At 54.7% G+C, this 23,246-nt stretch overlaps 1 protein-coding gene across 4 annotated transcripts in view; it reads left to right on the plus strand.

The window, feature by feature from the left end:
* The window catches only part of ZMIZ1 (zinc finger MIZ-type containing 1), a 230,669-nt gene that overhangs the window by 110,076 nt on the left and 97,347 nt on the right, over nucleotides 1–23,246 (plus strand). For all 4 annotated transcript variants that reach the window (XM_081075176.1, XM_081075173.1, XM_081075175.1 and 1 more), the window contains exons 4-5: nucleotides 13,320–13,428; nucleotides 19,381–19,494. In XM_081075176.1, the coding sequence (XP_080931302.1) occupies nucleotides 13,369–13,428; nucleotides 19,381–19,494 (174 nt within the window). In that variant the 5' untranslated portion in view covers nucleotides 13,320–13,368. The remainder of the gene's footprint in view (nucleotides 1–13,319; nucleotides 13,429–19,380; nucleotides 19,495–23,246) is intronic.

Below are 23,246 nucleotides of genomic sequence, written 5' to 3' on the forward strand. Positions count from 1 at the left end.
CCACACCCCCTCCTCCAGAAACCCTGTGAGGGTGCCCCCAGCCCAGCCCTGGTCTAGCCCCCGTGGTGGGCACTGCCAGCAGGTAGGTTAGTACCACTTGTTTGCCTTCACCTGGATTTTAGGCTTCTGGAAGTCAGGGATGCCATCTTACTCTTTTTGTTTAACCCTTTCTTCCTCTGTCCTTGTACCAGAGCATTAAAGCTAGACAATGCCTTAGGAATCATCTCACGCAGCGCCCATTTCACCAAGGCCAGAGAGTCGAGGGGCTGAGTGTCAAGATTAGACAGTGACCTGGGCCTGGCAGGAATCCTTCCCCTGTTCCCTAGGCCTGCATCCGTCTGGGTGGGCCTTTGAAATGACTCAGACCAGAGTTTCAATCCAAGCAACCCCACTGCCCCATGGTGTGACCTTAGGCAAGCTACATAACCTCTCTGGGCTTCAGTTTTTTCATGTAAAGTCTGATCAGTGATGCCCACTTCCCTGGATCTGTGTGAGAATTAGATGAGATAACGTGTGAAAGGGCCTGGTGCAGTGAATGCTCACAGAAAGTTCAGTGCCCTCTGCCATCCTCACAGATTTAGGTGGTGCAGGGAGACCTGAGTCACATCTCAGCCAGCCCCATCCTTCAGGGGCCCAGAAGATTGGCCCAGAAGTCAATTGTGTGTCCACAGCACTTGCACGTGTGCTGGCATGCTTAGGACCCCCCAGGCCAGGAACCGCCTAAGGATGGACACCTCTCATCCATGTGTCCTACTTGGCTGTGCACAGCCGGTGCAGACTGGCATAGAGCAGGCCTGGCGATAGCTGAGCTGAAGTGCCTCCTTCAGGACGGGCTGGGGCCCAGCTGTCTGTGGCACAGTTTTCCCAGCCCCCAGCCCCAGGATGGTACAGAGGGAGCTTGGTTTGGGGATGGATGCTTGGTTTTGAAGTTTGACAGACGCATGTTTGAATCCCAGCTTTGTCATTTTCTGATCTTGGGCAAGTTCCTTAATCATTTCAGTGTTAGTTTTCCCATTTGTAGCTGGTGCTAATCACCTGACCCTTGGCTATATTGTTATAAAGATAATTCATTTGAACTGCCAAAGGTGCTGCTTGACACACAGTAAATTCTTAATGATACCTGTATTGTTCTCATTGTTATTCAAATTATGAATGGAGAAATCCGAGAGCTACACACCACCTTGGCTTTAGCGAGAGAACTCTGACCATCTGGGCCCCTTTGGCCTGTGCCCGAGGGCCCTGTGGCTGTGGCGGTCCTGCCTTTGGGGTTCATGGCTTGGATGGGGCACAGAAAGGGCCAGTCTCCCCAGCCAACCTAGTCTGTGCTTCAGGCAGCTCGTGGGACTTTCCAGCTCTGGCCTTTGCGCTTCCAGGAAGTGGCCTTTGGTCAGCCTTGCCGTGGGCACGGAGTTGAGGGGGTCCTGGTTGGTTAGGTGTATGTAGGTAGCGGTGGCTTCATTGATGTTGAATTCAGAATCCAGGGCCCCAGTCCTGTGGGGGAGGGGTTTGAGGTGTTGGTGAGGGTGCTCTGTGGCTTCTCTTCCTGCAGACGCTTCAGTTTCTGGCCTCCCACCCTGATAGGCACCCCTCTCTCAGCCTGCCAGCCTGCCCGTCTTCCTCTGCGTTCTCTCCCTACTGTCCAGCCTCTCCACTCTTTAGCCACTCCCCGCAGGTCTGAATTTCTCAAAGTGAGTTCCTGGGAAAACTAGTTCTATGGGATTTTAAAATATCGTTAGTGAAAAAAGTGTTTTGTGATCCAGTAACTTTGGGAAAAGCCAAATTCTTTTAAGTCCATTCACAGGTGATGATGTTTCAGTAATCTCTGGGAGGAGGGAAGAATCTACAGCTTTCCCCCAACTGATCAGACCAGAGAATCCTTTGCTCAGGGAGGGTCTGACCTCAAACAGCCTCGTGTGGGGTGTCCCGGCCACTACCCTCCTTTTGCCCAGAAGAGGCAGGTGTTCCTCTCTGGACTCCCGGCCTCCAAAAGCGACACTGCCCACCTGGACAGACATCACTGGGCATCCAGGCCGCTGACCTGGAGGGAGCAGTGCTCAACCTCACATATCCTGAAGCTCCGACCCTATCCCTCCTTCCTTCTGGAACTTTCCATGACTGGCCTTTGCCAGCAGGACAAATCCCTCCAGCTCCTCAACCTGGCATTCCGGCCAGTGGGTATGGCGTCCCTGCCGCAGCCACCCATGTCCTCTGAGGCCCGGCATTGAGCTCATGAGGTGGTTCCCAGAGATGCCCATATGAGGATGAGTAGAGCGGGCAGCCTCATTCCCGCCCCTCCATCCAGAATGCAGCCCCTTTCATTGTTGCATAAATGGAGCTTCTGCAACAACATAAGATGTTGCAATGTTTTTAAAAAAGTTTTAAAAGTGAGTTTAAAAAAAAAAAAAGGTTGAAGCTCAGTGTCTAGGGGTGGTGGCTTTTAACTTCCCTCTCCTCCCCTCAGCGAGTACCCGCTCCTCTGCCCAGTTTCCTCCTGCCTGTGATGGAGACGATAAGGCCCACCTGGGCCCTGTATAGAGCCAACGAGTGCTTCCTACTCCCTACCTCACTCAACGAGCACAGCAGCCTGTGAAGTAGGCACTATTTTTATTGCTTCCAGTTTACAGAAGGGGAGCGTGAGGCACGCAGAGGGCAGCATTTTGTCCCAGGTTACAGAAACTAGCAAGTGGCAGAGTCAGGGTTTGAACTCAGGCAGCCTGTCCTTAACTGCTAAGCCCTACTACCCGTGTAGAATAAAGGGTCAAATGAGGTTATGGCTCCAGTGCTTTGTAAACTGTAGGGTGCCTTGCATAGTTAGAGCATCAAGTCAACACGCGGCTTTGGAGCACTTAGTGTGAAGTTTTGTCTCAGAAGACCTCAGGAAGTGTGTTTTCAGGTTGCCTGTGGGGTGCACAGCTTGTCCTTGGAAGGTTCCAGGGATGAGGCCCCCACTCCCAGCCTGGGGCGGTAGGTGGGAGGGGTAGCCTCACACCCAGACTCCCTGAGTGCAGGCCAGATGACAGGCCGGGTGATAGCCACCAGATCCAGCTGACTCACTGCCCCCCCCCACTCCCACCCCCCCACACACAGACACATACAACATGGGGCTTTCTGGAGAGGTGAGGGGGAATTTGTGGTGTCAGTGTGCCAGCCTCAACCTAGCTGGGATGGTGAAAATTTCCACATACAAGCATGGGGACCTTGTAAGGCTTTTTCAGGGGAAACCACAGGGGTTACCCAGTGGGAGCAGAGCCCCTGCTCTCTTCAGGCTTGGCACAGACTGTCACAGTCACCCTGTCCTACCCCACCCCTACCTCCAGGCTGCTGGGAACTCCATAAGGCAGGCTCTGCATATCTGAGCTGTCTACAGCCACAGGCCTGGCCTGGGCAGGCATCTGCAGGGGGTACCTAGATGCAGTTAGGGGCAGAGAGAGCCGAGAAGTTCAGGGTAGGCTGGGTATGGGTTCTGGTCTCCCTCTACTCCCACCTCTGCCACAGGCCTCAGTTTCCTCATCTGTAAACAGGCCTGAGCAGATCCCCAGATCCCCTCCAGATCTAAGCTATGAGGACTATTTTTTTTCATCTTCCACTTTTAGCTCAAATAAATAAATGTCTGCTTTACGGTGTTTTTGTTTCCCTAATTTTTTATTTTTGAGAAATTAAAAACAAAATCTGAGAATTCATAGCAATTAACTAAAGGAGAAGGCATATACAGTTAGTAAAAATAGAAAGCTCAGGCTTGGGAGGAAAAGCTGCTGTCCTAGGTCAGCCTTAGTTCCCTGTGTGACTAGGTAAAAAGTGCCCACCCACTCTGAGCCTCAGTTTTCTCATCTGCAAAATGGGCTAGTACTTGTCTGCAAGTTGCTGTGAGGCTGCGATATGAGGTTGTTGAAGTGTGGCTGGCTCACCGGAGCGGGCCATTTGTGGACTCTCAAGAGGAGCCTGGCTCTGACTCTCAGTTTAGGGGAAAGAGCACAGTCAGGAATCGAGGCATCTTCATGCGGAACTCTACTCATGCCTTGACTGGCTGGTGACTCAGGCTAAGCCCTCTCCTCTCTGGGCCTCTGTTTACTCTCTTTTCAAAGATGGGCTGCCCAGAGGTTTCTTGTCATGTGTCCATGCCAGGTCGTTAAGCACGGCTGGCCAGAAGGGTGTGTGGAAGATGGTCTAGGCACGTCCAGACTCAATGCAAAGAGTGCAGTGACTGATTAGCCATGCCTGCCACGGGTGCAGGAGGTTGGGTCGGTATCTAAATCCTTGGTCCTTAAGGGCTCATCTAGCTCCGTGTGGTTCAAGCTGGGACATGTCGTTGGCCCTGCGCCTGTCTGGACCTCCTGCTAAATGCCAGGTGGGTGGATTTGGAGCCTTGAAGAGCTGGGGGTAAGGAGGAGGCAGTGGGGAACACCTCTTTGTCCCTAGAGCCAGAGCACTAAGAATACCTGCAGGGTATTTGCAACTTCCTAGAGGGCACCAACTGGTCGTTAGGGCACCTGGCTCCATCTCCAGCCTCATCCCACCCCACGTCCTCCAAGGTCCCTCAGGGAACTGTTCCCACCCTCCCTCTTCCTCACGTCAGTGGCAGGTGGGCCGTGAGCCTTTGGAACCGTAGACAAAGCCAGGCCAGGGCCACTGCATGAGCACGGCTGTCCTGAGGAAGGCTGTGGCCCAGGCCCAGCACCCAACAGCGTCAGGCAGGGCTGTGACTCCCTGTCTCTGCACCATCCTCAACACTCCACTTGGTGACAATCACTTTGTTCACAGGCAGGGCAGTTGGGGCCAGAGAAGAAAGTGACTAGTTGAAGAAGGTCTGTCACTTTCCCATGGAGAGCAAGATGCAGGAAAACATCATCAGACCTGAGTTCAAGTCCTGGCACTGTCACTTCTCAGTAGTGTGACCTTGAGCAAAGACATTGGACCTCTCTGAGCCTCAGTTTCTTCCTCTGTAGTATGGTAACAGTAACTGGACCATCACAGCAGAATTCTGAGGATTAAAGTGAAGTGATGTAAAGCAAGAGCCTCGTGGCTGGCACGTATGGGTTCCATAGTTGTTTAGTTTCTCTTTCCACTCTGAGGAAACAAAAAGCAGGGTCACAGCCTTGGAGAGTGACTGTTTAGGGCTGAATCTGGCCCTCCTTCACCTTTTGGGTAGAGGAGCTGCCAGAGGAAGTTCACTCTGAGGTCAGAGATTTGGAGTGCCACCAGAAGGTGGCAGGAGGGTTTGGCCTCAAGGGCATGGCCTGTGCCTGCTAAGGCGTCACATGCCCCCAAGGGATGAGGGACACCTGAACACAGCTGCGGTTCCCAGCCTGGTGTGAGACGGGCCAGTAGGCTGGCACCTTTGTCAGGGCAATATCAACACATGTTCTCCCAAGTTAATTGTCCTCCCTCTGGATTAACTTTTGTGTCCCAGAACAGGCTGTCAGACATGGCAGTGTGGGGTCGGTCCTCAGGAAGCCCCCACTCTGAAACACCAAGGGTTCATTATGTTACCCACTGACCACCATTGATAATGGATTTTCCTGTAGGTGACGGTGGGTGCTGGGAGACTGGGTCATGGAGAGAAGTGGGTCCACCCTACCGGGAGCTCCTGGAACTCTGGCCAGGAGGTGTGGAGCCTTGTCAAGTCTTGGCATGGGGCACTCCCTGAGTTGAGGGGAGAAGAACTGGAAATGGAAGAGCTGTTGTCCAAATCAGAATTTCCCTTTCCAGAACACTGTCCCCTAAGTGACTTCACCTAGTCAGCTCTTCAGCCCAGTGGAGCAATGAGGGGAGACACCTTCCTGTTTGACAGTTGAGGACAGAGACTCAGGGAGACGAAGCGGCCTCTTACAAACTCTAACAGCAAGGAAAATCTGACTCTCAGGGCCCATTCCTTACCCAGGGCCCACACCTTCCTCAAGGCCTCAAGTTGGCCCAAGGGCCTGTTCTAGCTGCCTGGCTGAGTGGGAGGCAGCGGGTTCTAGGCAACTGCCTGAAGCTGCTGCTTTTTTTTTTTTTAACTTTTATTTAAAGTGTGTTTTTCTAAGACTCATCAGCTCCAAGTCAAGTAGTTGCTTCAATCTAGTTGTGGAGGGCGCAGCTCACACTGGCCCATGAGGGGATCGAACTGGCAACCCTGGTGTTACGAGCATCGTGCTCTAACCACTGAGCAATGGGCCACCCCTTGCCTCCCTCTCCCATTTTCATCTCCCTGACTGCCCTGGGATAGGGTATAAAGTCACTTTCTTCTGCCTGTCTTTGTTTCACTACCCATCTCTTCCTCTGACTCCAAGCAGTGTGCCTGGTGCAGGTTACCTAGGATTGGGAGTGGAAGAGTCATACGCTGTGTGACCATCAGAAGCTCCTGCACCTCTCTGAGCCTCTGCTCCTTCACCTTGAAGACAAAGGAGGGCGTTGGACTATGTCAGTGCTTCCCTAACCGCAGTCACTTTCATCCCATTTATACTAAGTTTAAAATGATTCTTTAACCTTCTTACATCTGCCATCACCCCCTAATTGAACCTTATCCTAAATAATAATGTCCACAAACTCAGCAGTAATCACTGTTCTAGTCCAAATACTTCACTGTGGATACGGAAAAGATTTGCCCATGGTCCACCTGAAATCATTCTTGTTCCACTGGTGGAACACGGCACATGCATTGGTTCCACTGGTACATGCATCCCTCTTTGGGAACCCTGGAGTCTCTCCCAGTCCCAGGACACTCTGGTTAGGGTTGGGTCATGGGGTTTTCAGCTCTTACCACTCTGAGTCATGAGGGCAGTCTATCCACCCATCCGTCCAGCCATGTAATGAGCATTGCCGAGGACCTGCTGGTTACCGGGGGCTGGGCTAGACTCTGGGAATCCGTAACCGGATGGCATCCCAGCTGATGGGGGACATGGATACAAAAATATACCACTGTGTGACAGAGACACTGGGGACATAGGAATAGGAGTGAGTGGCTCTGCCGGGGGAACCAACAAAGAGGTGACAGTTGAATCAGGCCTTGATGAATAAAGGGGCCAGGCATTTTGGGCTGAGGGGCAGAGGCAGAGACATGGAGAGATGCTCTCCAGAGCACAGGACAGGACACAGAAAAGGCCCACGTGGAAGAGACACAGGGTATTGCTGGAAGGGGTGGAAGGAGGGTGGAGGCCAGGCCTAGGAGGACCCGGACTGACGCTGTCACGTTCAGGGTTGGCAGGTCACTGCTGACCCTGGGGCTCGTGACATCTGCCCACCCGACAGTCTGAGAGCTGGTAAAGGGGCGGGCCGGGATAGGTTTCCCCTGAGCCCCCAGGATCTCCCACCAGGAAGAGCAGGTCCCAAGCGCGCTGGCCCTGGTCCTAGAACGCAGCCTCTGCTCTGCAGGCTGTGGGTACAGGCCCTCCACCCCCACTGCCAGCACCGCTCGCCCCGGGGGACCTGTGCTGCAGATGTGCATGGTGATTGAATCATTTCTGCACACCACTGCTCACACAGCTCCCCTGAGGACCCTGCCACTTGCCTGTGCAAGCTGTCACGAGACGTGTGTGCTCAAGTGCATCTGTGCCAGCACTTGAGTGTGCGCACGCACCTAGTCTTGAGTATGCAAAGGGGGACATATGTGTGTGAGTGCACACACGTCAGCAAAACCTCTGCCCCAAGTGCTTGTGTGTGATGTGGACTGGTTACCTTGTTTGGCCTCAAAAGTGAAAAACAAAACACACTGGTTATAGTACAGCTGACGTGGGCCTGCCACCCTAGGCAGCTACCTCCAGGGCTCCATCCATCCTCATGTCCATGAGGCAGCTCAGAGCACCCTGCTCCCCATGTCCAGAGAGGAGCCCGCCCGAGGGCCACGTGCCTCCTCCAACCTTTCAGACCAGGAGACCTGCTTCCAGGGCATTCCGAGGCAACCCAGCGCCCAACAGCCAGAGGGGTTCCAGTCCCACTCGGCCCTTGTCTCCCTCTGTGTCCTAACCCTCTTTCAGCCCCTGCCTCTGATGCTGCCCTGTGAGAGCACAGGGCCAGGTGGTCCCCAAGCGCTCTTTCAGCTCTCAGCCTTCTCTGAGCAGCCCTGTGTGTGTAATTGCAGCTCACTTTTCTGGAACGCGTCTTAGGCAGTGCTCAGGTAAACTTGGCCAGTGCTGTGCTAGGTGTGGAGAAGCGTGACATGGAGGATTGGCCCTTCAAGAACTCAGCTAGGAGTTGGGAAGACTGGCTAACCCAGATGTCACCATCAGTCAGAAAACTTACATACGTGCAGTTAAGCCAAGTGAGCATACGATGAAAAGACAGGTATGTATCTGAGAAAGGGGCATTATTTGCCGTCTCAGATTTCCCTGCCACAGCAGCTATTCAGGAGTTTCCTAGGCCTGCCTTGGGACAGGCTTGCTTGGCAGTCTGAAAGCCAAGTATTCTACACTTGTCGAGATGGACTTTTCCAGACAGCTGGAGCTCCTGACACAGAAATCGTAAGATGCTGGGAGTTTGAAGGCCTGCCAGAGGATGGCTAGCCTTCATTTTACAGATGGGCAAACTGAGGCCTGGAGGAGGAATGCAGAGCAGGGTCCTCTCCAGGCTCCCTAAGCTGACTACCTTTGCACCTCCTACAAGGTCGAGTCTGCTCAGAACAAAGAGGGTGGGGAGCTTGACCCTTTCAGCCAAGAGGCAGACGCTGCTGGAAGGGCGGGGGCCATGGGTGCACCCAGTGCTCTCCAGCTGGGAGGGAGCGCCGAGGTGGGCACTGGAGCTGCAGCCACGGAGGATTTATGGAGACTTGTAAAGGCTTATAGCAATCCAGGCTCCAAGGAGGGAGGCAGCAGTGGCCAAGCAGTGCTCCCACGGTGGAGGGCGACCTCTGCTGGCCACGGCGCGCTCTGCACGTCGCCGTACCGGCCAGCATGCGGGGAGCCCAGTGGCACAGGATAAACGGATTTAGGCAGTTTGGGTGTAATCGGGGCGACAGCTCTGGGCCCACTCACAACCTGAGGCGGGGACTTCCAGGAGGCTCTGACCTCCAGTCTTGGTAGAGGGGAAGGAATAACCTATTAACAAAAAGGCAGAAAGTTTGAATCTCAGCCCAACACCTTCCCCTCTGTGTGACCCTGGGCAAGTCACACCACCACCTGAGACTTTTAGGACTAAGTAAATCAGCAATGCACAGGACCGGTGCCTGCACATAGTGCCTGCACATAGCAGGTGCAGAGCAAATGGAAGATCCCAGACCGCCCCTCAGGGAGCTACCTGTCATGCCTCCTTCAGCTCACCCCTCCTCTCTCCATGCCTGGGACTCTTGTCTTTCCAGGCCCTGACCCCTCTTCTGCAGGGGCTGGAGCTGCCAGCCCCATATATTCCTGATGTAAAGACCCCAATTGTCCATTGATCTCAGCAGTTTAAAAATGTCTCCTCACTTGTGAGTGCCTCCTTGATCAGCTAGACATTTGTCCTTTTATTATAAAGACACACACGACACACAGCTGTGATCTGTGACATCTCTCCTGCTAGCCGCCACCCACCCTCTGGGTCTCACAGGTGTCCCAGACCCAGCTATTCATTTCTTGGTTCCTACAACATGGAGCTCTAGCCTGGGAGAAAAGCCCTGTGGGACCTGGACCCAGCCCAGACATGCTTGGATAAACTGCTGTGAGCCTCAGGCTCCCCCCAAAAAAACCAGCTGAACTGTCAGGTTGGTGCAAGGCCTCAAAGAACCTCTGAATATTGATACTCTGAGATTCTTTCAATCCAGAAACCAACTCTGGCTTCCAGACAGGATTGCCGTGAGCCAGCATGGAGACTGACCCGAACGCAGACAATTCTGTCCCCTCCCCCCTTTTTGGTTTGCTTCCTAAAGTGAGACCCGTGCCCACCCACCACCCCATTGCCTCTGGGGTCTGGGTGGACCTGGACAACTGGTGCCTGCTAGGGGCGTCCCAGGGTGGGCTGAGCACCCCCAGGCTCCAGAAATGATCTATCAGTCATTCAGTAAATATTTTATCAAGGCCCCGGTAGGTCACTACCCATAGACAAAATGCTGTGCCCATCCTGGGCAAAGTGCCTCGTGAGACCATCCATTCCCCCCTCCTCACCATCCTGCTCTACAAATGGAGAAACAAAGGCCTAGAAAGCCAGAAAAGCTTTCTCAAGGCCTCTCTGGTTGGGAGCACTCATGCTCGCTGCATTGAAAGAGGGACCCGGGAGAGTCCCAAATCTCTCCTGTGCAGGTTTCTAACCCTCTGGGCACTAAGGTTTGTCGACAGTGCCCCCTCCTGGCCATTTGGGCCACCACAGGCCCTTTGTCCTGGTTGGCTACAGCCTGAGGACAGGGGATTGAGGCTGCATAGGCCTGGGGTTTCTTTGTCCTTCGCAGGCTCCTCCCGAGCTGACCCAGGCCTTTGCATAATGGGTCCCATTGGCTGGCTGTGCAAACTGTGCTCTGTGATTGGGACTCTGGCAGCCACTATTTACCCATGCCCAGGGTGGGGACATGGTGCCTGGGAGACCACCAGGGTCCCTTTGGCTCAGATGGGCCTGACATCAGACACCAAGGTGGCCTCACTGAAGGTGGCACTGGCTTGCTCCCACCTCGGCTATCCCATGTTCCTGCTAACCCCACCATGCTTTGTGCTGGCTGAGGCTCTGTGCAGGTAAACTTAGTCCCTGCTTGGGGGCCCTGTGGATGTAGCAAGGGGAGTAGCACCCTCATCACTTCCTTCTCCTCCAATGCACACACCTAAAATACCACAGCAGCCTCCTGGAGGGACCCTTGGCTCCTCCCCGGTACCTGTGCAAAAGTTTAGACTGTAATGGGAAAGCCAGCTGCTACTCTAACCTCTGACTCTCAGTTTCCTCATCTGTAAAGTAGGGAGATAGTAAGAGTGTCCATCTGTGAGCAGTGACTGGACCCACACCTGACCTACAGGAGGAACAAAGAGTCACCTGAAAGGTGACCTGGAGTGAATACAAGCTTAGACCACGGGTTCGTCCTTTGAACATAAGAAAATTATTTCATTTTAGTCCTCACGTGCCCATAAATCTAGCATAGGATTGGCACGGTATGGACATTGAGAAGTATTTACTGGTTGAGTTAGAAGCACGCATGGATGGGCAAGTGGAGACTTAAGATGTGTGGACAGATGTAGGGGGGGTAGATGGATGGACAGACAGACATTTAGATGGATAAATGATGAATGGAGAAGTTGGCTATCTGGGAGTTTAAATCTGAGGCATGTGGGGTGAATGGAAGGATGGTTGGCAAGGCGAGGATGGAAGAAGTTCACATGGGGCGCTATCCCCATATCTACCTTTTGTTGCTTGGAGAGCTCCCAGATAAAGTGAACCTGGAAAGCGCTTATTAACAGTACAAATGCCCGAGTGACCCAGTAACTCCACTTCTAAGAGTATGTTCTCTAGATTAATTCACACCTGGATGACATGGCCAATGTAAAAGGTGATCCTGCGACACTGTTTGCAGTAATGAAATTTGGAGGCAGCTTCAGGCGTCATTACTCAGGCTGCAGTGTAGCCCCCTGAGCAGAAGGAGCTTGTCTCGGAACAGGCCCCAGGCCTTAGAACAGCGCCCGGTGGGGGAAGACATTCAAATGTTAGCTCGATGAATGATTCATCCGTACCTTGGAATACTGTGTAGCCATTAAAAAATGAAAAGGCTCTTTATGTCCTTACGTGGAATAAACTTTGAGATATTATTAAGAGGGGAAAAAGCAAGGTTTAGATAGTGTGTATACAATGCTTTCATTTTGTGGTGTGTGTGTGTGTGTGTATTTTAAGGGGTGGCAGAGGAGAGTACACATAGATATTTGCTTCTCTAAGATGAGCCCGACGGAAGGAGACCGATGACTGTTATCCCAGGAAGGGCGCCTGGGGACCGGGGACAAACCAGCACTTCACTGGATGCCCTGTGGACTGTCTCATTTTTGAACCACGCAAATGAGTTGCCTTTTCAAGCACAAAGTGCTTTAAAGGAGCTGCCAGTAAAGGACTCCTTGCGGAGGACTTTCTTCCTAAGGCTGGGCCCAGGCCTGCTGGCGGTTCCCTTGGAGAGGGTGCTTGTGCTGGGGGCAGTGTAGGGCCTGGAAGCAGACTGGCATAAGGACGCAGTGCTAGCTCCTTCTCGCCATGTGGACTTACAGATCTCTGGACCTTAGTTTCCCCACTTGTGAAAGAGATCATTCTAGCCTTACAGAGTGAGAAGGCATAAAGAAGAGAATTCAGGGGCCCAGCATGCAGAAAGTACCCAGTAAATGGGGCCTGGGGTGACATGGCCAGAGATGAGGGCCCTTCCAGGGGGCAGTGTCTCCAGATAGCAGAGAAGGCCAGAGACCATCAGCCTGTTTAGCACCCTGTGTCTGACCCACGTGTCTGCAGCCTGAAAGGCCCATTGGGTCATGGGAGGGCAAACCAGCCAGCAACCGGGCAGACTTCTGCTTGGCCCGAGGGCCTGGTGCACTGGAGCTAAACACGCTCTCCTCTGTCTCTGTCTCTGTCTCTGTCCCTGCCTTTATCGTCATGGCCTCCCTGGGGAGGCCTGGAGTCTCCAGGGTCTTTCTGGAGCTGAGGCAACTTCCTCTACTTCACTTCACTCCCTGGGAGGAAGTGGCAGTCACATTAATATTCCCCAGCCCCCCGCCTATTCAGGAAGAGTGAGCCTGGTGCCCAGGACTTCCACGTACCCAGACCACTGAGCCGTGGGCTGGCAGGCAGAGCCCTGGTTCCTGGTTGGGTCCTGATACTGGCTCACTATGCCACCCTGAGGAACTCCCTTCCGCTCGGTGGGCCTCAGTTTCCTTATCTGGAAAATGGGGGTGGTGCTAATTGCTTCCCTCTTTTCCCACGAGGGCAAAGGGGAAGAATTGAATTGTGAGTGGTGTGTGAAGTGTGAAGAAACTCTAAAGTCCTGGGGGATTTAAGGAGGCAGCCGTGACAGGATTGCTGTACTTATACCATGCGTGCAGTAAAGGTCATCACAGGGGAAGATTCCCCCCCACACACACACGCATGCACATGTGTAGAAATTCTTGTATCTGAGTGTGCAGTTCAGCGTCCCGTGGTGGACACATTCGCCGTCACATTCGCCACCACAGAGAACACCCAGGAGCACCTCCTGCCCTCACGGCCAGTGGGACTCCCCAGCCACGCGTGGGGAAGGGCTGGCTGAGCAGCTGGGGCCACCCCTCCAGCACAGGGCTGCCTGAGGCGGAGACCACCATGGCTTGCAAAGGGCCCTGGAACCTGCCAGGAGCCACTGGGGCCAGCGTGTTGGGGTTGGGGTTGGAGGGTGGCTGTGAGGCTGGCAGGACTGGCACAACCCCAGTGCTACCCACTCTCCTCTCTCTTCACAGGCTGGACAACGTTCATGGCTCTCGGGTAGAACCCAGCGAAACGGCCAGAATGAATTCTATGGACAGGCACATCCAGCAGACCAATGACCGACTGCAGTGCATCAAGCAGGTGGGCTTGTGGCTCAGCCCTCTTCCCCTGCCCGGCAGCTGGCGCGGACAGGGCAGTAGAGGTGCTGGCCTGTGCTATAGCTGGCCATCTGGGGCTCTGGGTGGAGGTACTGGTGGGCATGAGCTTTCTGCCCGGGGTTCCCTGACCACCCACCTCAGGAGAACATTGCTGGCATGAACCATCCTAACACTGGGATCAGACACATCTGGATTCAAATATCAGCTCTGCCCTGTCCCGCCCCCTCCCTTCCCAGCTGTGTGACTTTGGGCCAGGGTCATGCTCTCTCTGGGCTCTCTTGTGCACGCTGGGCTGTTGTGAAGACGCAATAAAGTACCTAATCTCCTTCCCACACCTAAGCTCCCGCCCCTCTGCTCCAGAGATTGTCTATAAATAAACAAAAAAGAAAATGTCCTGGGTAATTAGATCATGTTACAGAAAAAGAAACCAAGGCACAGAGAAGGAAAGGGAGTCACCTGACGTCACACAGCCCAGCCCCACTGGTGCTGGTAGGGCCTCCTCCAGAGAGTGGCGAGTTCCCCCTCCTGCTGACGCTCACACCAAGCTCAGCAGGCTGTTTGTCTGCCAGCAAGCCGTCTGGATTATTTAGAGGTGGGGAACGCTCACAGTGGGCTCAGAGGCCCCCACTTGAAGGAACTTGGTTAAACCTGAACAGGCGGGTGCCCCCGAGTGGTGGTCAGGAGGGATGTGCCCACCCTCTGGCCGCAGGCCCCCTGCAGCCCTGCTTGGCAGTGGCAGTGCACAGATTCCAGATATTTTTTTACTCCAGGAAGGAACAGATATGGTGGAAAGGAGTGTGGGCTTTGACATCAAACAGACCTGGGCCCAAATCCTCACTCCTCCATGTGCCCACAGTACTCTGTACCTTTGTTTCTCTGAGTCTCAATTTCCCCACCTGTCAAATGAGCCATGAGACCAAACTCGTGGGACAGTGTGAGGATATTATGGGTGAAGCACATAGCCCGGTCCTGGCACGTGGAGGGGGCGTGATCAGCTAATGGCAGCAGAGCTGTTGTCTTCAGGGTCTCAGCGACAGGGAGAGGAGTGCAGCGGCGAGGCCCCTGGCTTAGGCAGGCTTAGCAGGAAGCTCGGGTAACCAGCAGGGGCCACGGCGGCAGGACCTCAGCCCACAGCCCCACCCCGACACGGCCTGCCCTCCCTGAGCGCCAGGGCCCAGTGGAGCTGAGGCTAGTCCCTGGGAATGAGGGGTGTGTGTCCTCTCATTAGCATCAAGCAGAGCAATCTCGGAAGCCTGTGCGGAGTCTGAGGAGAGGAAATTAAAGAAGACTTGTTACAGATTGAACTCAGCCCGAACAGCTCTCCCCAACGCCAATTACGCCTCTGTTCACGGTCACAGAATAGAAACCAGACGTGCGCACCCTCCTCCCCGCCTTCCCCCCTCCTCCTCTGCAGGGCTTTCTCCCGGCTCTGCCTTTGACCCAGTTTCTCCCGCTCGTGAGGGATCTGCTGTCAGTGGCCTCCAGCCCCCCAGCAATACAGTCAAGCCCCCCGTGCAGGAGCCTGTGTGTCAGGCGCACAGCTGCTCTTGAGGCCTGCTCACAACTGGGCCCCTCTCCCCGTGCCTGGCTCTGCACCAGGAATCAGGGTGCCCTTTCCTCCAGGAGCCCTGCCCTCTCGAAGCATGTCACACCGAGCTCCGATTTACTAGTCGTGAACCTGAGCGCGGCCCTCAGTAGCTACCTGATCTTGATTCAGCTGCCACTTTACCTCACTTTGTCTGTGAAATGGGCATGGTGACGCATGCCAGCCAGTGAGTGTGAAGCTGCTGGGAGGCCAGGGATCACCGCAGCTGCTCTCCCCCAACCCGCCCCGCCCACCGTGTGCCTGCACACGTATTTGGAGCTCTCCGTTTGGGCCAGACTGAGAGTGAGCGGGCTGTCCATATGCCCCCCCGCCCCCAAGCCATCCAGAGCCCCCGGCATCCTCCAAACCCCATGCCTGCACTTCTGATCAGACACAGCTTGGCACTGACGTCTGTCTGCTCCCCAGCTGCCCGAGAGTGACCACGGCTGGCTGAAGACTGTTGGTTCTCAGACATCTTGTATCCTAATTAGAAGAGAAAGGCGAGCAGGTCTGCATGCTCGGAGGGTGATGGATGTGTCGGCTATGCCTACCTCTGGCTGGTGGGGCTGTGGGGGACAGGCTCCAGCTCTCGGCTTTTGTCCCCGACTCACTTCTACGGCACGGTCTTCCCTCCCGCACCACCCACCCTGGTTCTCGCCCGTGCTATACTTGCCGTCGCCCAGCACCCTGCTGCCTGTCTTCCCTCCAGGCTTCTGACTCAGCCCCCCTTTCTGCCGTCTCATCCTTGGCTACCCAGAGAACCAGTGCCCTCCCTCTACAATGGACCCCACTCAGAGGTCACAGGCACATCTGGGCTCTAGGTGCAAAGCGGTGCAAAGCAGCTAATTCCCGCACAGCCTCCTCCCTAAACCCCAGATGCCCTTCTGAGCATCTGTACCCCCATGTCTGAGCCCCAGTGTTTCCTGGGCACCCAGCTACTTCACCCATCCTGCTGTTTCTCGCCTGCGCTACAGGCCCCACGAGGCATATATCAGGCCTTTCACCAGCCTATGTTCTTTAGGGGCAGAAGGTGCACCCTATTCATCTCTTAAGTCCCAGAGGTTAGTGTAGTACCCAGACCAGGGGGAGGCCCAAGTACGCTGCGGGGAAGGAGGCAGGCGTGGACTGATGGATCCTAAGGGAATGAATAAATGGGTGGGCAGATGGACATATGGATGGGCAATTAGGAGGGTGGGTGGTGGTTGGATATAGATGATGGATGGATAAATGGGTGAATGAAGGGATGAGTGGGTGGTTGGATAAATTCTGGATGGATAGGTAGGTAGGTAGGTAAATGAATGGGTAGACGAGTGATGGATAAAGTAGTGAATGGATGAATGGGTGGGTAGGCAAGTGGATGGATGGTTACGAACTGATTCCTTTTGGGTTGGATGGATGGATGGCTGGCTGGCTGGGTGGATCATTTGATTCATAGATGGATTGGCAGGAAGATGCATTCTTCACTTGGTCTGGGTAGCTCATCCATGGTCTGGGCGTTCATTGGCGTCCCCTCCTCCTGCCCCAGCAGACTCCGTGGCCAGTGGATGTAGCCCAGCTCTCCTGAGGAATTGTGGAGATGGCCAGGCTTTCTGGTAGGGGACAGGATATTAGTATCCAGTGACAGCCGCAGCCAAGGAAGCGTCTGCCTCTGATTCACATCTGTGCTCCCATCCCCAGACCATCAAAGGCTAGCCAAGCTCATCCACCCAGTCTTGGCCTCTCCATGTGCCACTGGGGACCGGTTCTGAAGTGGCCATCTTGAACCGTCCTTTGGACAGTTAACTGCTCACTAACCATGTCTGTGTGGGCCTGGCCTTGTGCCATTTAGGGTTCCAAAGGTGAACAGGGCGCTATTTCTATACTCAAGAAGCTCATAGGAGAAACAAGAAACAGTACAGAGGTCGCAGCATACAAAGCAATAACAGCGTTTACCTGGCATGTCCTCTGTAACGGGAGTGGCGTTACGTCTATTGTTTTTACACCTTTCAGCAGCCCTGTAAGCTGTCATCACCCCATTTTACAGATGAGGCATCTGAGGCTCAAGAACATACCCAGGGCTGTGTGGCTCAGTGGCTGAGATGGGATTTGGTCCCGGGCCTTCCTGCTCATTTCATTACATCACTCAGTTTCTCTGTGCACTACAAAAGCACCAAGAGGGGAGGGGGCTGGGCCAAGGCCACAGAGTCATTGAGCAACAGCCACCGAATGGGGTGCCGGACATTCTACCAATGAGTTGCGCCCACACGTGACCACCCAGAGCCCAAGCTGACAGTCACATGAGCTGGCGGGGTGAGGGTGGAGAAGCTCAGAGGTGGGCTGGCCAGGTATGGAAAGCTGAGCGCTCAGAGGCCAGAACAAAGCTGGGCCACTGAGCCTGGCCTCAGAGGCCACTTGGGAGGCTGATGACCCTACTAATTGGGTGTGACATCATGTAAATAAACGGAATAACTCGGTTAGCAGAGGGAGGCTGCTGGGCAGGGAATTAGCTGGTTTGCTTGGCTTCCCACATGGAGCCCAGGTGCTGCCGGGGGGCCTCGGAGGGGGCCCGTTTTAGAAAGAGGGCACAGGGGCAGAGGTGAGAACCACTGCTGCCCTCTCAAAGGGCATGTTTCTATATGTGGAAGATCCTCCTGTCTTCTGCAAATCAAATGCAGGAGCTCTGTCTTTGCAGAAACAGTGCTGAGTAAAGCCAGGGCTGTGAGCTTCCGAGCTGTTCACTGCAGCTGTGCTTCCAGGGGAGTCTCTGGGAGACAGGGGGCCAAGGGCAGCCCCACGTGGGAGCATCCCACGCACCAGGCGCTTTGCCAGGGGCCGTATAAGCTTCCACCTTGTTTAATCCTCACCACGACCCCGTGGCAGAGGGCTGTGTTGCTGCCCACTTGCTCTCTTTCTTTCCTTCATCTCTCCCTCTACTTATTCTCCCACGAAAGGATGATATTCTAATTTGTTCCACTTTCTTCCATCCAGTTTTAAATCTTGCCTTGTACATTGTAAATCTTGCCTTGTACAGTCTTGCCTTGTACATTGTAACAACAGTCATGTAACCCTAAGCAAAAGAAACAAACAGTCCTACCCTAGCCTGTGATCTGCCATCCCCATTTTACAGATGAGGCAACTGAGGTTTGGAGAAGAGAAGACTGCCTTAGGTCTTAGACTGCCTTAGTTAGGAGGTGAAGGCAGAATGTGACCCCCAGGCCCTTGCCCCACAGGGGCAACCACAGCGCATGCTGCTCCCTTCCCAGTTCTGGGACCTGGCAGTTCCTAAGACCCCTTCCTGCCTTGGCTCTGAGGCCAACTCCCGCTGCAGGTAGGGATGCTGCAGTCCCCGGGGGGCAGCTACTATTCCCTGTCTCTGCCAGCACTGAGGTCATGGGAACCTCAAAAGGTACCAGCTTCCCCTTTGTAGCTACTTACACTCTGGCCCTCGTGGTCACCCTCTATATGTCCCACTGGAGGACCCACAGGCAGTCACACCCAGCACTGAAGAAATCCCGGCTTTGTCCCAACGTGCTCCGTGACCCTGGGCTCAGTGCCTCGCTCAGCGTGGCCTGGGAAGTCATGGATCAGTGTTAAAGAGGTGAGCTGTGGCCGTGGAACCCACCCCACCCTACCCCATCAGCCCTGCGGCTGGGGTTTGAAGGAGGGTCTAGAGACCTTGGCGTCAGTCTCTGCTGACTCAGACCCCCAGACTGGGAAGGGCCTGAGCTCAGGCCGGGGTCTCTCCCAACAACGCCAGCAGCCTCAGCGCCGAGCCAGACTAGGAAATCAGGTTCCTAAGCCATACACTCCAGTCCACGGTGTGACAACCTGGCCACAGTGTGCTTAGTTCACCCTAAGCTGGGTGTGGCGTGGACGCCTGGCTCTGACTGCCCTGCTCCCACCCTATTTGGCTGTAGCAGAGTTTGCTCTGAAGCCAGAGCTGGTGTGTGTGTGACGGGGGCGGGGCGTCATTAAGAAGAAATCACCAGGGCCAGCCCGTCCTGGCTCAGGGAGAGCCGCCTCCAAGTATTGTAGCCAGATGTCACCCTCCTGAATCCCACAGGTTCACCTCCCCCACTAGCAGCATCCAGAAAACACCAATATCTGCTATCAGTGCCTTCCTCTAGACCTTGGTCTTCCTGCCTTTACAATGGGGCTGCTAATCCCCATCCTGCCAGGGATCAGGCGGGGAGCAGAGAAGCAAAGGGAAGGGGCATGAGGGGAAATTGCAGGAAGCTCATGAATCAGCCCGTCCCTTTCTGCAGGTCTCCTCCTGGGGAGGCCTGGGGTCTGCCCCACTCCTGGCCCCACTGCTGCCTGTGCTAGCCTCGTTCTTGGGGCCTTATGCTTCCTCCTTTCCCTCTCCCACAGCACTTACAGAACCCAGCCAACTTCCACAATGCCGCCACAGAGCTGCTGGACTGGTGTGGAGACCCGAGAGCCTTCCAGCGGCCCTTCGAGCAGAGCCTGATGGGCTGTTTAACGGTGAGTCCACACGCTCCCCTACCTGTGTGCACCCAGAGAGGATGGCTAGGGTCTGGCACGCCTAGCCATGTGTAGGGGAGGCTGCAGACGATGGGGGACCAGAGAAAAGAAGGCATGGCCCGTCTGCGCACACCCCTGATACGGACACCACGGTCTGATGGGGAGACAGTGGATTACACGGATTGCTTGGGTGCCCCACACTTGGTGAGAAAGACAGGGCCTACTTGGGGGAGTTCCAGGTCTGAGGGGAGTAAGTGTTCCATCATAAGGACAGCAGACTCTTGAAGGGTTTGCAGCCATCTACCCAGCCATTCATTCATTCACTCAGGTAAACATCTGTTTTTCATTCATTTCATTCATTCACTCAGGAAAACAGCTCTTTTTGTGGTCATCCGTGGACTCATCCGTTCACATAAGCATTTATTGAGCTCCTAGTACATCTATCCATCTATCCAAATAAACACTAATTGATCCCTCATTTATCATGTACAATCCCCCCTGCTAAGTTTCGCGAGACCAACAATGACTAAGACTTTGCCGAGCCCGATGTCCTCTTTAGTAGGAGAGACAAATGTGGAAAGAGATGGCTGGGAAAATCGTGGACAAGGTAGAGATAGCACAGAGAAAGGAAGCAGTAAGTGCCTGGAAGGTGAGGCCTGTCATGAACATCTGACAAAAGGAGCCATTTACACACCTTCAGACATTTGATCCATCCGCACAAGCCGCTGAGGATAGCAAGAACATTCTAGATTCTAGGCACATGGAACGGCACACGCAAAGGCCGAGCTGGACACCAGAGCCCGGAGAACTCAGATTAACTCAGTGTGGTAAGGCTCTAGGACACAGGCGTGGCAGAGGCCAGGCCAGAGCTGGTGGCATGGTGTTCCAGGCTTAGAAGCTTGGCAGCTGACAGCCACACGGAAGGAGCGTGAAGCTTGTGAGGGTCTCCAGCCACATGACCTGGATTCATAAGTGTGAGAACACCTCGGCATCCAGAGAGGACAGCTGCTCAGAGGGCCCTGAGTCAGTTTTGAAGGGAATGTGGGTAAACAGATTGCTAGGGAGCCTGGCTTCCCCAAGGCTTGCATAGAAGGAGCCAGGATGGATGCCTGGCCAGGCAGGAACAACGGATAAAGTCCAAGGGCACAGTGTTTCCTGTACAGCTGCCGGCAGGAGGGAGGCAGACAGCCCAGGATGGTCCTGGTCTAAAGTGAAAGGAATGGCAACAACAACTTGGGCCATCGTTACCGAGCATGTCTTCTGCACCTGACACTGAGCTTGGCCCACTGGACCTGCCTTCTCACTGAATCCTCACACCCACTCTGTGCAGCTGCTCCTGCATCGTCCCCACTTTCTAGAGGAGGAAACTGAGACTTGTGACTGACGTCCAAGGTTACACAGCCCATGAGAAGTAGACCTGGGATTCGAGCCGAGACTAGTCTGCCTCTAGAAAGGGTGCTCCTGGCCATTAAGGATGGCAGGCAGGGATAGAGCCAAGACCCTCCCAGGCTTCTCTATTTGTCCAAAGCCGACACCATCTGGCCCCCATTGGGGCCACTGGGCCAAATCAGGCAGCCACCTGCATTGCCCAGCCCTTCTCATCCTGCAGCCCACTGGGCTCTCCCTCCCTCCCCAGCTCCCTTAATCCTCTTTGTGGGTATCCTGGTTCAGGCTAAGCCCTGTGCGCAGGGACAGATGTTACCAGAGGCCCCCTCACTCCCACCCCAGCTGCAGGCAGCCAAAAGTGAAGGAGGAGGTAGGGGTCTCACACAACACATGGCTGAATCAGACAATGGCCCTAGCCAGACCGGATGGGCAGATGGGCATGAGACGATTACCAGTAACTAGCTCTGCCCTGGCCTGGTCATTCATTTATTCATTCAACAAACAGTCACTAAGTCCCTGAAGTGGGCCAGGCCCTGTGCTGGGCACCACAGGGAATACCCTGAGCACAATGGACCGCTCTCAAGCGAGGGAAGCTGGCAGCAAACACCCTGCCCTCTCAAGGGGGTATGTCCTTACTTATACCCCTTGAGAGGGGGCAGGGTGGTGGTCAAGGAAGGTCTCCCGAGGCGGGAACCTCCAGCTGAGTCCCGAATGGTAAAGAGTCAGCTCAGGGAGGAGGAGAGGAAAGGATCCTCTAAGCAGAGGGAACTGCTGGTGCAAAGGCCCTGAGGCTTGATTTGTTCAAGGCACAGAGCACAGGAATGGGAGAGGGATATGAGATGAGGCTGAAGAGGGAAGCAGAAACAGCTAAGACAGGGCCTGCAGAGCAAATGAGAAGAGTTTAGATATTTGAAGTGCAATGGGGAGCCTTTAAAAGGGTCTTAAGCAGGTGAGTGACGTGATATGATTTGTGTGAGGATAGGAGCTCTTAAGGGGAACATCCATGGAGGATCGACTGGAGAGATTGTGGAGTGCTCCCTGGAGGAGGAAGTCCAGGGAGGACCCTGTAGGATCTGACAAGACAGGGAGTAAGCTGTGGTTTCCCAGGCAGGGGAAACTGGACAAAGGCACACTGCCAGCTCTCCTGGGCCTCTCCTCATTGCACCCCAGGTTAAGGCACAGCCTTGGTTAAAGGGCCAGCTGTGCCCCTCAACCCTCCAGCCTGCTGCTTAGCCAGAAAGATGCCCTTGGTTCACTGGCCACAGCTGCAGAGACCTGAGTCTGACTGTCCCTAGGAGCTCGGTAGAACCAGTGGCAGGAAAAGGTGGAGTCATAGAAGCCCAGGCAAGTACCTTGGGCACTGAGGGTGTCACTGTCACCTAGCATCCTTATGAAGACCCTGCAGGGTGGGCAGGAAAGGGATCATTACCCCTGTTTTACAAACAAGGCAAACCGAGAGAGAGGTGGCAGGGGGCAGCTCACCTAGTCCCAGGCTGCTACACTGACCGCAGCCCCACCCCCAGCCCCAGGGCCCGTTGCCAGCCCTCCCCTCCCCCGGCATTGTTACTCCCCACCCTGCCCCGTGGGGAGGGAGGTCAGAGACCCCAGGGGCCTGGCCTGCGAGCCTTTCCAGCCCCCCCAACACACACGCCCCCCTTCCCATCCAGGCGGCAGCCTGAGCACTCCAGGTTGCTGCAATCCCCTGGGTGATCTCTGGGAGCAAATTCCTTTGGATCCGGCTTACTTGGAAGCTATAAATTAAAACCCACTTAGCCTCAGGCAGAAAACGGGCACATGTGCCATACCAGCTTCTAAGCAGCTCGGACACAATTCAAGTAAGAGGCTCTGGACCCCCGGGCTGGGCCCTGGGGTGAAGAGCCCTTCGGGCCACTGCCAGACTCCTGCCCCACCCTCCCCTTCACGTCCTCGGCCCCCAGGATGAAGAAGTGCAGGCGCCCAGGGCACCACTTCCTCCTCAGGACCAGGTTTTTCCTGATGATGCTGGCGCCTCGCTCTCCTGGCCCCCTCCTTTAGCAGCAGAGCTGAGACCCCTCTGGTGTCCCCCTCACAGTCAAGCCTCCTGGACATTCTCCCTCTTCCTTCTATAAGAAGGCTCAGGTGGTCAGAACACAGGAGGGGGAGACGGAAGAGGAGAACAGAGACCGGTTAGTACATCAGCAGGGTCCTCATCTCTCCGGTGAGGAATTCCCCACATCCTCAGAGCCTTCACTGCTGAAGCCCTGGGTGTACATTCACATACAGCACTCACTGAGCTGCGTGCCCAGTCCTGGCTGTCACCCTTGCAAGAAGGGCATTTTGTACCCATTATTCTTATGAGTACACTGAGGCCCAGAGAAGTTAAGTCT

The sequence above is a fragment of the Rhinolophus hipposideros genome (genome assembly GCF_964194185.1).
Source record: "Rhinolophus hipposideros genome assembly, chromosome: 15".
NCBI classification, from domain to species: Eukaryota; Metazoa; Chordata; class Mammalia; order Chiroptera; family Rhinolophidae; genus Rhinolophus; species Rhinolophus hipposideros.